Genomic DNA, 18,266 nt, shown 5'->3' on the forward strand with positions numbered 1-18,266 from the left:
TTTGCATGTTACCAGCAACTGGCACCGAAAATGAATGATGCAGAGATAACAGGTAGCATCACCTTGATTCACTAAGTTGCACTCTTTTCTCTGGACAAGAAAGTCACGTGTCCAAGTCCTAGAAAAGGGTTTGTTTTTGTATGTAATGCTAACAGTGCAGTGTTAGAAGGGGTGCTGTATTTCTGATTCACCCATTCCTCAGAAGAGATCTTCCCCTCTCCAGTCCTACTGCACATTTTGAAAAGTGCACAAAATAATCCCTATATCCTGGCCAGCATCCCCTAACTAAAGTGAGGTCTGATGACAAATTAGACAAATGCTGCCTTCATGATTTTATTATCTCAATATAACTCTGTCATGTACTACCTGGCTATGTCATATACTACTCTTTATATTCTGCGGCAGGCTGAAATGAGGAAGCAGTCAGTTTGGCTGACAGTAGCTCCCAGTTGCACAGTGCACGTTATTAACAACTTCACAGTTCCTACCTTGGCCACATTTATTTTTCCTTCCAATTTTTAAAATAAAATTATACTTTTCATGAGTACCGTCATTCCCCCTCACCGGGGGAGGGTGAGAGGATTCAGAGGTGGGCTGAAGGGGGTTAAGTGGAAGGGGGTCCAACCCTGAATATTGGTTATTGGGCACGAGGCCATGTAACACAGCATTGGACCCACAAAAATGGCTGATACATTTACTTAGGTTGGGGATGAGGTTAACCCCCACATTAAAATTATAGAACCCAAGGATGTGCAAACTACAGCAATGTTATTCTAGGATGCTGAGGTATGTGCAATACCCCAGGCTTTATTTAGGCTTCAAACCTTTACACAGGGAAAAAGATGGTTACGCACCTTTGTAACTGTTGTTCTTCGAGATGTGTTGCTCATATCCATTCCAATTAGGTGCGTGCACGTTCGTCGGAGATTTTTACCCTAGCAACACTTGGTGGGCCGGCAGGGCGCCCCCTGGAGTGGCGCTGCTATGGTGCTGGATATATACCCTTGCCGGCCCCTCCGTTTCTCAGTTCCTTCTTGCCGGCTACTCCGACAGTGGGGAAGGAGGGCGGGTGTGGAATGGATATGAGCAACACATCTCGAAGAACAACAATTACAAAGGTGAGTAACCGTCTTTTCTTCTTCGAGTGCTTGCTCATATCCATTCCAGTTAGGTGATTTCCAAGCCTTACCTAGGTGGTGGGGTCGGAGCGAGACGTTGCGGAATGTAAGATCGCTGAGCCAAAGGCAGCATCGTCTCTAGACTGCTCGACCAGTGCATAGTGAGATGCAAAAGTATGGACGGAAGACCAGGTAGCTGCGCAACATATTTCCTGGATGGGAACGTGGGCCAGGAAAGCAGCGGACGAGGCTTGAGCCCGAGTAGAGTGGGCGGTGAGATGGCCAGTCGGGACGCGGGCCAAGTCGTAGCATGTCCGGATACAGGACGTCACCCAGGATGAGAGCCTCTGGGAAGAGATAGGCATGCCTTTCATGCGCTCTGCAACCGCTACCAATAGCTGAGGCGAGCGTCTGAAAGGTTTAGTCCTCTGAATGTAAAAGGCGAGGGCCCGGCGGACATCCAGGGTATGTAGCTGTTGTTCCCGGCGCGATGCGTGCGGCTTCGGGAAGAAGACCGGTAGAAAAATGTCTTGATTAATGTGGAAGGCAGAGACCACCTTGGGAAGGAAAGACGGATGCGGTCGCAGCTGTACCTTGGCCTTGTGGAAGATCGTATACGGGGAGTCTACCATCAAAACACAAAGCTCCGATACTCGTCCGGCCGAGGTGATAGCGACGAGGAAGGCCGTCTTCCAGGACAGGTACAGCAGTGAACGTGTGGCTAATGGCTCAAAGGGAGGGCCCGTGAGACTAGCTAATACAAGGTTGAGATCCCAGGTAGGGGAAGGGCGCTCCAAGCCCTTAAGTAACCTGGAAACTATAGGGTGAGAGAAGGTCGAACTGCCAGATTCCCCAGGATGGAAGGTGGAAATCACGGCCAGATGCACCCTTATCGAAGAGAGCGCCAGGCCCTGCTCCTTGAGGTACCATAAGTAGTCCAAGATAATGGGGACCGATACGCCTTCGGGAATAAGGTTACACTGGGCGCACCAATGGGAGAAGTGCTTCCACTTGGCGAGATACGTCGCCCGCGTGAAAGGCTTTCTGCTTCCCAGGAGGACCTGTTGCACAGGGGTGGAACAGCACAATTCGGATTGGTTTAGCCAGACAGCAGCCATGCTGTCAGGTGGAGGGACTGCAGGTCCGAGTGGTGAAGTCTGCCGAAGTCCTGTGTTATAAGGTCCGAGCAGAGTGGCAGAGGTATCGGGTCCGCTAGAGATAGGTCGAGCAGCATGGTGTACCAGTGCTGCCTCGGCCACACCGGAGCGATCAGGAATAGCCTGTCCCTGTCCCTGTGGAGCTTGAGCAGGACTCTGTGGACTAGGGGAAAGGGCGGAAAGGCATAAAGTAGACGACCTTCCCAGGGAATTAGGAACGTGTCCGAGAGGGAGCCTGGGGAGCGACCCTGCAGGGAGCAGAACACCTAGCATTTCCTGTTCTCTGGAGGCAAAGAGGTCTATCTGGGGAAAGCCCCACTTCCAGAATACTGAAAGGAGAATGTCCGGATGGATGGACCACTCGTGGGACAGGAAGGACCTGCTCAGGTGATCCACGAGAGAGTTCCAGACTCCTAGGAGAGAGGAGGCTACCAGGTCTATCAAGTGGGCTATGCAGAAGTCCCACAGTCGCATCGCCTCTTGACAAAGGGGAGAAGATCGCGTCCCTCCCTGCTTGTTTATGTAATACATGGCCGTTGTGTTGTCTGTGAAAACTGCAACACAACGGCCCTGTAGGTGATGCTGGAAGGTCTGGCATGCCAGTCGGACTGCTCTCAGTTTGCGGACATTGATGTGAAGCGCCAGCTCCTGAAAGGACCAAAGGCCCTGGGTGCGAAGGTGCCCTAAGTGAGCACCCCAGCCGAGAGAGGAAGCGTCTGTTGTCAGAGACACCGAGGGCTGTGACGGATGGAACGGATGACCGGCACACACCAGAGAGGGCGTCAGCCACCAGTCGAGGGAGCCCAGAATGCTTGGTGGAACCGTGATTATCATGTCTATGGCATCCCTGCATGGACGATAGACTGAGGCGAGCCAAGTCTGAAGAGGACGCATGCGCAGTCTCGCGTGCTTCGTAACAAAGGTGCACGCAGCCATGTGACCGAGGAGGCCGAGGCAGGTGCGGACAGAGGTTGTTGGGAAGCTTTGTAGTCGCTGTATAAGGGAGACTATAGCCTGAAACCGCTGTGGTGGCAAGCTGGCCGTTGCAAGATTGGAGTCCAGCATGGCCCCTATGAATTCTCTCCTCTGCGTAGGTAACAGAATGGATTTGTCCAGATTGATAATCAGGCCTAGACGGGTGAATAGGCCCTTGATGACGTTTACATGAGCGGTGACCTGAGCCTCGGAGGTCCCTCGAATAAGCCAGTCGTCAAGGTATGGGAAGACATGTATTCAACGACGGCGGAGGGAGGCAGCGACTACCGCCATATACTTCATGAATACCCGAGGGGCCAACGAGAGGCCAAAGAGAAGGACCGCAAATTGGTAATGTTGACGATTCACCATGAAGCGTAGGTACCTTCTGTGCGGAGGGTAAATCGCGATGTGGAAATATGCGTCCCTCATGTCAGCAGCGTACCAATCTCTGGGATCCAGGGAAGGGATGATGGTTCCCAGGGAGACCATGCGGAACTTGAACTTTCTCATGAATTTGTTCAGTCCTCACAGGTCCAGGATAGGCCGGAGGCCCCCTTTTGCCTTGAGAATTAGGAAATATCTGGAATAGAACCCCTTGCCCCTTAATTCCTCCAGAACCTCCTCTATAGCTCCCATCGCAAGGAGCCTCAAAACCTCCTGCAGAAGGAGTTGCTTGTGAGAGCGGTCCCTGAAGAGGGACGAGGAGGGAGGGTGGGAAGGTGGGGTTGAAACAAACTGAAGGCAGTAGCCACACTCCACTGTGCAGAGGACCCAACGGTCTGAAGTTAGCTGGGACCACGCAGGGAGGAATGCGGCAAGGCGGTTGGCGAACTGAAAAGGATCCTGGGAGGTCATTGGTACAGTGCTCTCGGGTGCACCCTCAAAAGTTTGGCTTCGGTCCCGCCAGTGGCTTGGTGGGACTGGAATTGTTACCCCCCTGAGGTCCAGACTGTCGTCTGCAAGAGGTACGACCTTGCCTTCTGGTGAAGTCTTGCCTTGGTCGAGGCGGGTGGCAGGGGCGCTGAGGTTGCGACCGGAAAGATCGTCTTTGAGTCTGTGGCATATGCATTCCCAGCGAACGCATAGTTACGCAATTGTCCTTCAGACTCTGTAGCCGAGGGTCCGTCTTCTGGGAGAAGAGGCCCTGGCCATCAAAGGATAGGTCCTGTATAGTGTACTGGAGTTCAGGTGGCAGGCCTGACACTTGCAGCCACGATATATGCCGCATGGCAATCCCAGATGCGATGGTTCTAGATGCCAAATCGGCGGCATCCCGCGAGGCCTGGAGGGAGGTCCGTGCAACTTTTTCCTTTCCTCCAGGAGAGCTGTGAATTCCTGGTGGGAGTCCTGCGGGACGAGCTCTACAAACTTCCCTACTGCCTCCCAGGTGTTATAGCTGTACCTACTCAGGATGGCTTGCTGGCTCGCCACCCTGAGTTGGAGGCCTCCCGCGGAATAGATCTTTCTCCCCAACAAATCCATTCGCCTGGCCTCCCTTGATTTAGGAGAAGGGGCTTGCTGGCCATGGCGCTCCCGTTCATTGATGGACTGTACCACCAATGAACAAGGAGGAGGGTGTATATACAGGTACTCGTACTCTTTGGAGGGCACCATGTCACTCTGGCTGTGGGTGGTACGGATGCCGGGGATTGCCAGATGGTATCCGCTCTAGCCTGGATCGCGCAGATGAAGGGGAGGGCCACCCTGGTTGGAGCCTCCGCCGACAGTATACTGACAACCGGGTCGTCCATCTCAGGAACTTCCTCTACGGGCAAGTTGATATTGAGGGCGACACGGCGCAGAAGGTCCTGGTGTAACCTGAGGTCGATTGGGGGTGATCCAGATGTATACGTCCCCGCCACCGCTTCATCCGGGGAAGAAGAGGATGAAACCCCAGGGACCAGCAGGTCTTGGATCGACTCCTGTTCTTGGGGGATGTCCTGAGGCGGCAGATCTTGTGGGTCTGGCACGTGGGTTGGAGATTCCTCTGTACCCGCCGGGGGAGGTCTGCTCACTGTGGTCTCTGGCGCCCGATGTTCAGAAGGGCCGGAGTGCGATGGTATATGCGGATCACCTTGGGTTTGGTGGTAAGCCCAAAGTGTCCAAAAGGGCCACTGATGAGGTCCCTGGTGGTTATCCAAATCCCCATATGATGCAGTGTCTGCATAGGAGGAGATCGACGGATGACGAGACGGCCATGGGGGGGCGGAGAACGGTATCGAGAGTCGTGACGGGGCCGGGACTGGGACCTGCGACCAGCGTGGTGCCGGGAGGTCGACAGTGCCTGGAATCACTGTGCCGAGATCAGCTGCGAGAAGTATGGTGCTGCGAGTGGTGCCGAGATCTGGAGCAGTGCCGGTAGTATCTGGACGGTGACCGGGACCTCGAGCGGTGCCGCGAGTACGACCGGTACCTCGATGGGGAACGGTACCGGGACTGCGAGCGGCCGCGGGACCGGGATCAATGGCGGGACCAAGAATGCCTGTGGGACCTGGATCGGGACCGGCGACGTTCCATGGTGCCAGGCGAAGAAGGTCTCATGAGGGCCAGCTTGCCTATGGACTGAGGAACCCGCACCGGCGGCGCCAGGGGTTGAGGCAGCTCAGGCTCCGTCAAGGCAATCAAGTCCTGTGCCATGGAGAACGTCTCCGGAGTGGAGGGCACGATAAGCTCAACCACGGCGCGTGCTGGGGAGCTGGTAAGCACCGGACTCGACGGTCTTGCGAGGCCAGAATCAACGGTGCAGAGGACGTCGGTGCCGCAGCAGTTGACGGTGCTGGGCAGTCCAACTTGGCTAAGTGCTCAGACTGCGGTGTAGATATAGCAGCCACAGGAGGCTTGTGCTTCTTGCTCCGTGATGAGAGCGAACAGTGCCGGGTGGAAGCTTGGGCCGCTGATGGCTGATGTCGAGGAGCCTTCAGTGTTGGCGTGCGCTCCGGTGCCGAGGAGGCACTTGTTCCCGGTGCCGCTGATGGTGCCGAGGACTGAGGAGTCAACGCTGCCTCCATCAGCAGTTGTTTTAGGCGAATGTCCCGCTCTTTTTTAGTCCGGGGCTTGAACGCCTTAGAGATGCGGCACTTGTCCGTCAGATGGGATTCACCCAAGCACTTAAGACAGGAGTCGTGAGGGTCTCCTGTGGGCATCGGCCTATGACAGGCCGAGCACTATTTGAAGCCCGGTGAACCGGGCATGGGCCCTGGTACCGGGGGAGGGGAAGGGGCTAACCCCCGATCCCTCTTAACTATATACAATAACTACTACAGAACTAATAACTAAACACTAACTATACTTGAAGAAATTGAACTATATACACAATTACAATAGAAACGAGTGAATCGCTAGGGAGGTGGAGATCAGCTAAGCTGCGCTCCACTGTTCCAACGACCGACACGGGCGGTAAGAAGGAACTGAGGAGCGGAGGGGCCGGCAGGGGTATATATCCGGCACCATAGCGGCGCCACTCCAGGGGGCACCCTGCCGGCCCACCGAGTGTTGCTAGGGTAAAAATCTCCAACGAACGTGCACGCGGCGCGCGCACACCTAACTGGAATGGATATGAGCAAGCACTCGGAGAAGAACCTGATATTCTAACATAGATAAGGCATGTCCCACAGTTGAGTGAGGAGTGGTTGCACTGCAATATGATTTGCTTGGGAATCCATTCCTTTGATAACTGACCTCAAGCCATGAAGGATTTCAGTTCCAGGACCACTTATTGGTACATGGCTATACAATCTTATCCCTTCCACGTTCTCTTACCATCCTGTAGCAGTTTGCTAATGTTCACTTCTTTTCCCTGAATGGGAAGTGGGATGACTTTCTATTGAGAACATGCCCCTAGCAATGCCCTGAATAGAAGTGTAATGACACATACAGCCCAGGTTAACTAGAGCACAGCTTCTTTCCTCCCTCTGCTTGGACTGTGGGTCAAAGGAAGACCAAAATAGATGGTTCAGGATTCACTGACCACAAGTAGATGGCTCTTATTGCCCTAATATAAATGGTTCTCCTCAGAAGGAAGAGGGTTGACAGGAGAGAATCTGAAGTTACTCCAAAGCATGGGTGATGGGTTCTACTTTGTATGTTTATTCTGCATTATTCTGAGTTGAAAAAAAAAAAACCTGGGGATTGTATCTGGGAATGACTCTCAGATCTCAGTGGCCTTTTTTGTTTGTATTTAGAGAGCTGAGTCTGCTGTAAGTTACAGCTCAACTTGAAAAGACTGTGTACCTCTCAAAGTATGAGCTAGCCCAAGCCAATGGCCCCTACCTCAGTGGATTAACAAATTTGGTGCCTCCAGTCCCTCAAAAAATTGCTGCTTCTCCCCCCCCCCGCCCCCCGCCAGCTCACCTCTGCTCCCCCACGGTAAGTCTGGGAGGGAGGGGGGAAGGGGAGTTGTGGCGCGCTCGGGGGATGGCAGCGGTGGAGTGGAGGTGAGCTGGGGCAGGGAGCGGTTCCCTGCCCCCTCCTCCAAGAGTCACTCCTCGCACCTGCTGGCCCCAGCTCACCTTTGCTCCGCCTCCTCTGATTGCGCCGCTACTTGCTTCTCCCTCCCTCCCTCCCAGTGCTTTTGTGCAGCGAGCCTGGGAGGGAGGAGAAGGGGAGTTGCGGCATGCTCGAGGACTGACAGCAGTGGAGCGGAGGTGAGCTGGGGTGAGGAGCGGTTCCCGGCCCTCCCCCGGGTTACTCCCCGTGCCCGTGGGCCCCAGCTCTCCTCTGCTCTGCCTCCTCCAAGCGCAACGCTACTTGCTTCTCCCTCCCTCCCTCCCTCCCTCCCTCCCAGCGCTTTTGGGCGGCAAGCCTGGGAGGGAGGTGGAAGGAGGGAAGCGCAGCGTGCCTGGGGGAGGAGGCGGGCTGGGGATTTGGGGAAGGGGCGGAGTTGGGGAGGGGTCATGAGCAAATTTGCTGCCCAAGGCCTAGGCCTTGTTGGCCTAGGCGATGATACGCCGCTGCCCTATCTCTGTTATTTCCATTGGGGTCAGTGAGTCAGCCGTCACATGTAGGACAGATTTGTATATTGCTTTATTGCACTCTATATTTTTTTGTATATTAGAGCACTTCTGGCTGCCTTATTGTGTCTTTGGAAGAACACCAAACACCAAAAGATGATTTTAAATGAACCATTTCTGAGAAATGAGAACAAAGGCTTTTTGACTGAGCATCAATTAAATAGTAAAGTAGAAAATAATTAACATTGGTACTACTAGTATTAGTACAATGGAAACCTTGAGTTACTTATGGCTTTTTAAAAAAAAATGCTTTTCCAAATAAAGTACTTCTATGGATTTGTTTCTCATAACTGTTAAACTTTCATAAATAATGTCAAGGCTGCCCATATTCCTTTATCTTACAAATAATTGAACTAAATGCTAAAACCATTAAATTCTGTAATATATTCTGTTCTTTTATCATCATGCTAGCTATCTGAAGAAAAATGACCAGATATTCCTGACAAAATGAAAGCTACAAGACATTGAAATTCCTGTTTCCCATTAAAATTAATGGCAAAATGTTTCTCCTTAGACTGAGATCAAGCCATTTCCACAACAATCTGTGGAACTTGTTCCATACAATGATCTGTGAGAACTTGATTTTGTTTGCCTTCAGGCTACTGTATAAGGTTTTACTTCTCAACCAAGCTTTTGCCTAATCAGAGGGCCGTTTCCTTCATTCTTTAAGTGCACCCAAACTGTCATAGATATCACAGTGATGCGGGATCAGGCTCTTAAGGCATTTCTTTTTCTTTCCTAGTTTAGACTTTTCTAGTTTAAAAATTGATGTTTGATTTTATATGTGATGAAATGAGAGATGTGTGCACTAAATTAGCTAAATTGAATGATTAATTTCAGAACATGTTAATCGGTGTAATAGGGTGCTTGGTGACCTAGTAGTTACCATTCTTAGTGCCATCCTCTCTGTGGGTAGGATTTTCAGTCCTTCTCTTAATCAGAGGTGCATTCAGGTGGCAGGAGGTCTATGTCTTTCCTGTAATAGGGGTCCTTAGCAGGGGAGCCTGGACCCACCCACTCAACCAGGCTCTGACCCATGACTCTAAGACGGTCAACTATGTCTGGCCCCTGAAGGTGCCTTCTGAGTTACCCTCCCTGGGTCACTTCCTACAATCTGCCTTTCTCCTCCAGTCTGATATGAGGCAAAAAGAAAAGGCAACCAAAACTGTAAGCCCCAGCCAGGCTCAACATACAGTCTTCCTCCCTCTGGAAGGCTTCTCTGGCATCCTTGTCAAGAACACTCATGGAGAGTCTGTCCTCCTCCCCAGCCTCCCTTCTTCTGTGCTGGGTTGCTCCCTTTTCAACTCTTTCTTCAGTTGGAGCATGCTCTGCAGGTCTGGAGAGGTGGGGCTATCTGGGCCCAGTACAGCCCTTTAACCCCTTCAAGCCCAGTATGGGGTTGTACACCCCATCATAATCAGCCATTCAGTTTCTCACCAGTGAGTAAGGTTTAAAATAATTACATTTAATTCTGAATGCTAAAAGATGAATGTTTAACACAATTACAGAAACTGTGGCATTTTATATTATTTGCCTGTAGAGTTAATTTGTATTAATGAATATCAACCTTTTTATTTTAAAATTATAGGCCAAATCATGCTTACCTTACTCATAAGTAGACCCTCTGGAGTCAATAAGACAAGCAGTATTTGACTTGATGTGGGTAAATCTAGAGTTTTTCTTTGTGAAAATCAAATAAAAGAAAGAAAGAAAAAATAAAAGAAAAAATTTAGATAACTTTGACTTTATTTGGAGCACATAACACATTTTTTAAATAATACAAGCAGCCACTTACAAATACCTTCACTTTTAGCTTCCAGGATGGTTTGCTAACCAGAGCCTTGTTTATTTTGTTTTACAGATTTTGGCCATTGTATCCATTCTGTTCATCGTACTGTCAACCATTGCTTTGTCTCTCAACACACTACCTGAGCTTCAAGAAATAGATGAATTTGGACAACCAAATGACAACCCCCAGTTAGCACATGTTGAAGCTGTGTGTATTGCTTGGTTTACTATGGAGTACCTTCTGCGTTTCCTGTCCTCACCAAATAAGTGGAAGTTCTTCAAAGGTCCATTAAATGTGATTGATTTACTGGCCATTTTGCCATATTATGTCACCATCTTCCTCACAGAGTCCAACAAAAGTGTGCTGCAGTTCCAAAACGTCAGACGTGTGGTTCAGATATTTCGTATTATGAGGATACTAAGGATCCTTAAACTTGCCAGGCATTCAACAGGCCTTCAGTCTTTAGGTTTCACTCTCAGGCGGAGTTACAATGAATTGGGTTTGTTGATATTATTTTTAGCAATGGGAATAATGATCTTTTCCAGCCTTGTGTTTTTTGCTGAAAAGGATGAAGATGCTACAAAGTTTACCAGTATCCCTGCATCGTTTTGGTGGGCCACCATCACTATGACCACTGTAGGATATGGTGACATTTATCCTAAGACTCTACTCGGAAAAATAGTTGGAGGACTGTGTTGCATTGCTGGAGTGCTGGTAATAGCCCTGCCCATACCAATCATTGTGAATAACTTCTCTGAGTTTTACAAAGAGCAAAAACGGCAGGAAAAGGCCATTAAAAGAAGAGAGGCACTTGAGCGAGCTAAAAGAAATGGAAGCATTGTCTCCATGAACCTGAAAGATGCTTTTGCGCGCAGTATGGAACTCATTGACGTAGCAGTGGACACAGGAAAGCCTGGCGATCCAACCAATTCAAAGGATACACCTGATGATAACCACCTATCTCCAAGCAGGTGGAAGTGGGCCAGAAGGACAATGTCTGAAACAAGTTCAAATAAGTCTTATGAGAACAAATATCAGGAAGTTAGTCAGCAGGGCTCCAATGAGCAATTAAATAATGCTGCTGCTGCTGCTTCCAGCCCACAACACCTGAGTGCTCAAAAACTAGAGATGTTATATAATGAAATTACTAAAACTCAGTCTCAGCCTAATCTTAATGCTGGCTACGAGGATCAGCCAGTAAAACCACCTGAGTATGAGGAAGAAATAGAAATGGAAGAGGTTACTGGACAGAGAGATCAGTTGCCAGCTGGACATACAGATGTCATTACAGACATGAGAAGCACATCTAGCATTGATAGCTTCACCAGTTGTGCAACTGACTTCACAGAAACAGAAAGGTCACCCCTTCCTCCTTCCCTTGGCTCTCACCTGCAAATGAGATTCCCAAGTGACTCTGTTAATCTAGAGGACAACCAAAGAACAAAGAGTTCTCAATTTGTATCACTCACAAGAGAGAAACTGTTTGCCCCTAGAGATGTCACTTTTGACTATAAGCCAATTGACACTGCTGCAAACAATGATGGTTGTGGCTCCCAAACTGTTCTGCATGGTCATTTGCATTTTGACAGTGCCATGGAAAGTCCCAAAAGTTCTCTAAAAGGTAACAATCCATTAAAACCTAGATCCCTTAAAGTTAACTTTAAGGAAAACAGAGGCAGTGCTCCACAAACTCCACCAAGTACTGTGAGGCCATTGCCAATAACAGCAAGAGCAGACTTTACACAGTCTACATCTCAGCATATTAGCACCATTCTTTTAGAAGAGAATTCACCCCAAGGTGAAAAACCTATCATGCTGGGTGCTGATGCCTCGATGCTTTGCCAGGAACCTCCTAAAAGATCATCCCCTCTGTTTCCCAAACAGAAGCTTTTCACTTTCCCTTCAAAAGAGAGGAGAAGCTTCACTGAAATAGACACTGAAGAAGAAGACGACTTCATGGAAATCTCTGGTGTGAAACAAAAAAAGAAGCAGGATATCAAAACAAATTGCTTTGGGGACAAACACAATGATGGCACCCATTTAACAGACGAGCCAAGAGTCAGCTCTTCTTCACCCAAAAGCATGGGTCACAACTGTACTCAAGACATTTACCATGCTGGGAGTGAAGTAAAGAAGGACAGTAACCAAGAAAGTTACAAAATGGAAAACCATTTATTTGCTCCAGAAATTCATTCAAATCCAGGAGAAACTGGTTATTGTCCTACACGTGAAACCAGCATGTGACTAGTCACAAAAGCAATAAAAAAAACTCTTCTTAAAACCACAGTTAGTAATGCCTGTAACTGAAACATGGAAGCCTCAAAACAAAAAACAAAAAAAAGTGCATAAAATTGTTGTTTTTGCATGGCATGAAGAGTTGTTTAGTTTATGTACTGTTTAAGTAAAGAGTTCCAAGACTGCTTTTTGTAACAAACAAACAAAAAGAGAGAAAAAAAATGACTCAAGAACAGTGAGTAAAATAAAGAGGGCTCTATTAGGAGCCAGTGTTCTGCAAAGTCTGACATTATTGATCCTTTCACTTTATGATTGTAGACAGATTTTAAACTTTGTGAACTTTTTTTTTCTCTTGGTTACAATGAGTTTTAGAATTTGCACATGAAAGGATTAAAAGTCAATGCATGCATTCATAATGATGTGAAACAAGGTGCTTTGAGCTTGCAAAATGAATATATTTGTAAATAGTTTGGGGTCGGGGGGGAGCTACTGTTATCAAGGATCTGTGGACATCAAGTTTCCTGGGACACAGGTACTTCCTTCACAGCACATTGCCTGGAGGATTTGTACAGACTTATGTTGCAAAATTGCAACTTCTGCTTAAAGCATCTCACATATCTTGCTTTCTGTTAAAAAGCTCATGAGTATATTTGTTTATTTAAGGGACTACAGTATTTTTAGTTTATCTGTGCTGTAAATCATAGTATTTTTATTTGCATAAACTTTGTTGTTGCATTTGTAATTTAAATTAAGGATTCTTGAGAAAAAGTATAGATTTAATGACCAGAATTGAAGCATTTGATATTTTATATAAGCACTGCCAAAATTTCATGATTTATAACAATGCCCCATCATAAAATAAGAATACAAACCATACAATTATTGCTGTGGCAATAAATAGGGCCAAATGGCCATTAAGAATGAAACAGTTTATATCCAAAGAGTTCTCACTCTCAGTACAATTATTTTCAATTCTTATGTTTGCTGAATAATTTTTTTCTTTCTTTTGTTTTATTTGATGATCTCCTGAGGGCCCTTTTTTAGCATTTTCCCCCTTTAACCTACAGTTCTCTTTTCTCTTTAACTATGGGGTTCATATTCCAGCTGCAGGGCAGAGGAGCAGTTGAAGGTTGTTGCCATTGCCACTCCATGGATAAACAGAAAAAAAGCATTTAATTACAGGAAAATATCAGCCACCCCTTTCCCCCCGATAACAAAGCATCTTTATTTTTAGGGTGTACTTGAGCTCTGTCTCAGCCTTGGGAAAGATGCTGAACCCAAACCTAGCTTATAATGCACCAATGAAACTCCTGCATGAATGAAGCTATTCATTTTTTCTCCTCCAGTAGATTTTTTCACTTCATAAATCTCCATATGTCTGATGAATAAGCAGATTCACAATAATGTAAACTAGCCAATATTTTTCCTTGTCAAAACAAATAATTTAATTTTTATATTTTCCTCTGATTACTTCAGAAATATAGAGCCTGATGCTCTTCTTACTGACAGTGGTCTTACAATGGTGTGTACGAGCTCCTTGCCTGAGATGAAGGATTTTCCAGAGGTTAGGGAGGTAGCCTTGTACTTGAGAGACCTAGGCTCAGTCCCTTGTTCTACCACAAACTTCCTGTGTGACTTTAGGCAAGTCATTTAACCCCTCTGTGCCTCAGTTCCCCATCTGTAAAATAGGAAAAACAATGCTCACAGACGTCTTCTAAGGAAAAATATATTAAAGCTAATGAGGCTCTAACATATTGTGGTAATGGAAGCCATAAAAGTACTTGAGAAAGAGAACTGGTGTAAATCAGCATAGCTCTCTTCATCTCAGTGGAGCTTGGCCAATTTACAGAAGCTGAGGATCCAGCCATGTGATTCCATTCACTTAAGCAGAGTTGCCCCTCTCTTAAGTGAGTGGGACAGTCCGGTCTATGATGTACTTCTCTTAGAAGAGAGAACATTTTTGTTACAAAGCTGCCTTCCCCAAAAGACTACAGAGATAACCATGCAGAGCTTACTCAGGTCTCACCCATGTAAGGGCTGCCGGATAGAACCCCAAATACCTGTTCAATTGACTGGACCAAATAATAAGCATGGCATAGTTCCTTGGTTTAAAATAGGAAAATCTTTAATTGTTGGTCTTTTAAGGATTTTTTTTTGGTTAACCAAAATGAGTCCATGTGTTTCTTGTGTGATTTGAAACCTTGGCGTACTATATCATTTCTCCCAATCAGTGTCTGGTCATTAATTCTCAAAATAAAAATGCCCTTTCTGTCCTTCATTGCAGTCCACGTAACCCTATTGCTACATATAATTTTACCTATTTCCATGGCACTCTGCTGAACACTTTTCAACCATTTGTTTCACTGTTCCAAAACTTATCTCTTGAATGTTTGCTAGTTGTTAATCTTCTATATTTATGTTTATTGTTTACTGATAGACATTTTCAATGACTCAGACTAAATGCCAGTGCATTTTATATGCTTGAAGTGTTGGTCAGTGCGTATTTTCTATTTATAGTTTTGTGAAATCACACAATCCTATTTGATCTGCCTTTAGGTTCTAGCCAACAAAATGAAAACCAAGTTTAGTCCAAATGGAGCCCAGTCCTTTAGTCTTAACCTAGGGAAAACTCCCATTCAAGTTAATGACTCTGTTCAGGCTAACCCCCAGGTCTAGGGTTCTGATGCTGCAATGTGCTCCACACAGGTCGACCTCTGAACATGGTCAGAGCCCCTTTGAAGTCAGTGGCTTTCTGTACAGGAGCAGGAGTCTGATCATGTGGAGCTCATTGGAGCTTTAATCCTTAAGTCTCTCCTGAGTTAAATCAGTCCTTTATCAGGTCCTGATTTTGCTCCTCGTAAAGTCATTGAGAACTCAGTGGGTGTAGAATCAAGTCCTCATGTCTTGTGCAGGCAAATTCCCACTGAAACCAATGGGAGTTTGGCCAAATAAGGACTGAATAAAACAAAGTAAGGACTTTGAGATTTGGCCCCTAGTAAAGTCAGTGAAAGCTTTGACTGAGTAAAGGTCACAAGACTGGGCCCTTATTGGCCCTCGTATTTGAAACATTTTCAGAGAAGCACAGAAGTTTGGAATTGAACAGGCAAAGCCAATGCAGTTCTCATTAATAACAGTCACAGTAATTTTAGAAATCTTGAGGGCAGAAGGATCAGGCTATAGAAATGTTTTTTATGATAGTCTAGTTCATGTAACACAGTGTTGATCATGCTGAATTATATTTCCAGGAACACAGGCTTGCACAATGGGCATTTCCAGCCTAGCCTAGAAGCAAGGGTCCCAGTCCTGAACACCTAACTCATGCAAAACTCCAAATTAAAATATTGACCTGAGTAAAGGCTGCAGGACTGGGCCTTCCTCCAACAGAGGAAGCATGGTCATGAGTGATTTGATTCAGTAAAATTAATCCATTTAAAATAATGCAAAACTACTTGACCTACATTTTTTTCTGCTTTTCCTGAGACTTCTGAGCCATTTCAGACCCAATTCTGCTCCCATTTGCCATATATTACAATAGAAGGAGACCTTTTAGAGTTTTGGAGCCAGATTCTACACTAGTATAAACAGAGGGACTCTGGTAACTCCAGATTTACACGCACAGCCTTGCAACTGAAACTGGAGTCTGGCATCCCTGGAACATGAAGATCATTCATGAAGATGATTTTGAAACATAGACAAAGAGTATTTTTTAAATTTTTACATTGATTTCAGAATCCTGAATCAAAATTGTGATTAATTTTCCATATTTTAGCCAAACTTACATGTTTAAAAGAGATTTACATATCAATCAGAACATATTCTGATTGTCTAAATGACGCTATTCCAGATGAGGGGTAGAAAGTAATATATTGCAAAAAGTGCAAAGTAAATATATGATAAACTATGGTTATATAGGAAACATATAATCTTAAGAATATAATATGGAGGATAAAGTTATTGCACTACACAATTTGTATAAACCAACACCACCTTTTTTAATAAACACAAAAAACCTTTTAAACTTCATTTTATAGAACGTGTGAACCCTTATGCTGATGCACCAATATAATGCACTGCGTTCTCATTTCACAACTGGGTTTAGAAGTCAAACATTGCTAAGGTTAAAGAGGTGGTTTGCCATCTGATACAACACCAAAGCAACTGAGCTGAACAGCTATTTATTTCCACTGCCATACTACATAAGCAAAAATATGTATCTAAAACCTTGTATTTTTGTTTCTAACCTTTAAATCAAAGCAGTAATTGGTTTCTTAGTTCCTATTAACAATAGATATCATCTGGTTTCTTCTAAATTAAAAACATTGGCATGTTTTAATGGTTGTTTTTTATACATATGGATCAGAAGCTTGTTTAAGATTTTTTATGTCTATTTAGAATTATGTTTATCCTGAAACTAAATCCCAAATATATAAGTGAAAATAGAAATAGAAATTAGTTATGTTTTCAAGCAAAATGAATTAGAAATGAGAGAATCCTGAATACAATGTTTAGACTCTTTAAGAATTTCATGGAATATTGAATTTAAAACAATTTGAACTTTGAAGTTCTTGTGCTTGCATAGTAGTTCATTAACTGCTTAAGCTACTGCCTTTTTAAAATAGCTTTGACACAAGGGCTCAATTCTGTTGTCATTATCAGGCCAAACTGCAAGCAAAGTCAATGGGGAAAGTTGCAGATTGGCCTGATAAAGGCTCCCACCATAACTGATTACATGTTTATTTTCATTAATGCACAATTTTGCCTTTGATGGCAATGAAAAGATATGATCGTGTAAAACATTTTAAATGAAACAATGGCAGAAAGAGGCTGTCTCACAGTAGCCAGCCCAGGTCCACCAGGAAGTGCAAATGCAATAAAGGAAAGAAAGGCAGAGAAACTGTAAGTAAACAAGGCATGTTGTCAATTAAAAAAAATCAGTTGTTCTTATACATATATAATGAGGAAAATATGGGTATGAAATATAGCATTAAGGCTCTAATTCTGACCCTAACTTACCTATAGTCTTGTACAGCAGTTCCTATGGTTCTTCACTGAGAGTCTCAAACCAGTGAATTATGTCTCCATCTACCTAGTCTGTCTACTTGGGCATGTACGCCATGCTTATTATAATATTTGAACACTTTCCTGAAAAATAAACTCACAGTAAAGTCTCATTGTTGAGCTTTGCTTCTCCTCCCATTACCCCCAAATGACAGATATGGCTGTGCAAATATATAGAGAAATTCATTATTATTTATTTATTAAGGAAATTTATCATGAAGGGAGAAGTCTTGCATTTTGTCTTGCAAACAGGGAGATTCATTCTCAGTGTAATCGCTCATGGAAGGGAGTTAAATTTCATCCTGTATTCAGTGATGAACCAGTGTAGTATCCAGAACACCAGAATACTTGCCACACTTTGAACCGGACAGAGCTGTTTCAAAGCTGTTGCCCTCATTTCCTGTTAACACATGTATTGTAGCAGTCAAGCAATCTAATGAAGTCAGCATACAATAGGTGCGGGTAAAGGCATAAATAGAAGCTGGTGTTTCTGGAAGGCTTTAATTGCTATTTGTGCATATCAGAGAAGTAAAAATGCCAGGATGATTCCAAGGCTATTGACTGTTTATATGATAAGTGCTGGTAGATCCACTCACCTGAGGCTGATGAGCAGGTTTTGGGTAGATTTTCAAAGAGACTCACTTTCCCACTGTCACTTCCATTTCCTCAGAGGTTAGCTTCAGGTGGCTGCTTTTCATCCGGGCACTGATCTCCTTTAGGTGCTGGGTACATAGGAGGTGGCATTGTTAGTATTTGATCTGAGGAACAAACAGGGCTGGATGCCATCTCTAGATATTGGTATTTGAAGCTATTTGTCTCACACTCTCTCCAAACAATTTTACATATATTTTGAATAAGATAGGTTAGAGTCTCGCAACACTGCCCAAGTGAGGCCTGTGGCAGCAAAGGTGCAGTTTCCCAT

At 45.5% G+C, this 18,266-nt stretch overlaps 1 protein-coding gene and 1 long non-coding RNA gene across 2 annotated transcripts in view; one reads left to right on the top strand and one right to left on the bottom strand.

The window, feature by feature from the left end:
- Positions 1-13,792, top strand: part of KCNB2 (potassium voltage-gated channel subfamily B member 2) — a 304,602-nt gene extending 290,810 nt beyond the window's left edge. Inside the window, exon 4 of the mRNA XM_050940720.1 lies at positions 10,124-13,792. Coding sequence (XP_050796677.1) covers positions 10,124-12,295 — 2,172 coding nt within the window. The 3' untranslated portion in view covers positions 12,296-13,792. The remainder of the gene's footprint in view (positions 1-10,123) is intronic.
- Positions 1-18,266, bottom strand: part of LOC127045431 (uncharacterized) — a 104,360-nt gene that overhangs the window by 66,205 nt on the left and 19,889 nt on the right. Inside the window, exons 2-3 of the long non-coding RNA XR_007772701.1 lie at positions 17,941-18,066; positions 9,867-9,942 (exon numbers count right to left, since the gene is read on the bottom strand). This is a non-coding gene — a long non-coding RNA (uncharacterized LOC127045431). The remainder of the gene's footprint in view (positions 1-9,866; positions 9,943-17,940; positions 18,067-18,266) is intronic.

Source organism: Gopherus flavomarginatus, chromosome 2 (assembly GCF_025201925.1).
Source record: "Gopherus flavomarginatus isolate rGopFla2 chromosome 2, rGopFla2.mat.asm, whole genome shotgun sequence".
In the NCBI taxonomy this organism is placed as follows: Eukaryota; Metazoa; Chordata; order Testudines; family Testudinidae; genus Gopherus; species Gopherus flavomarginatus.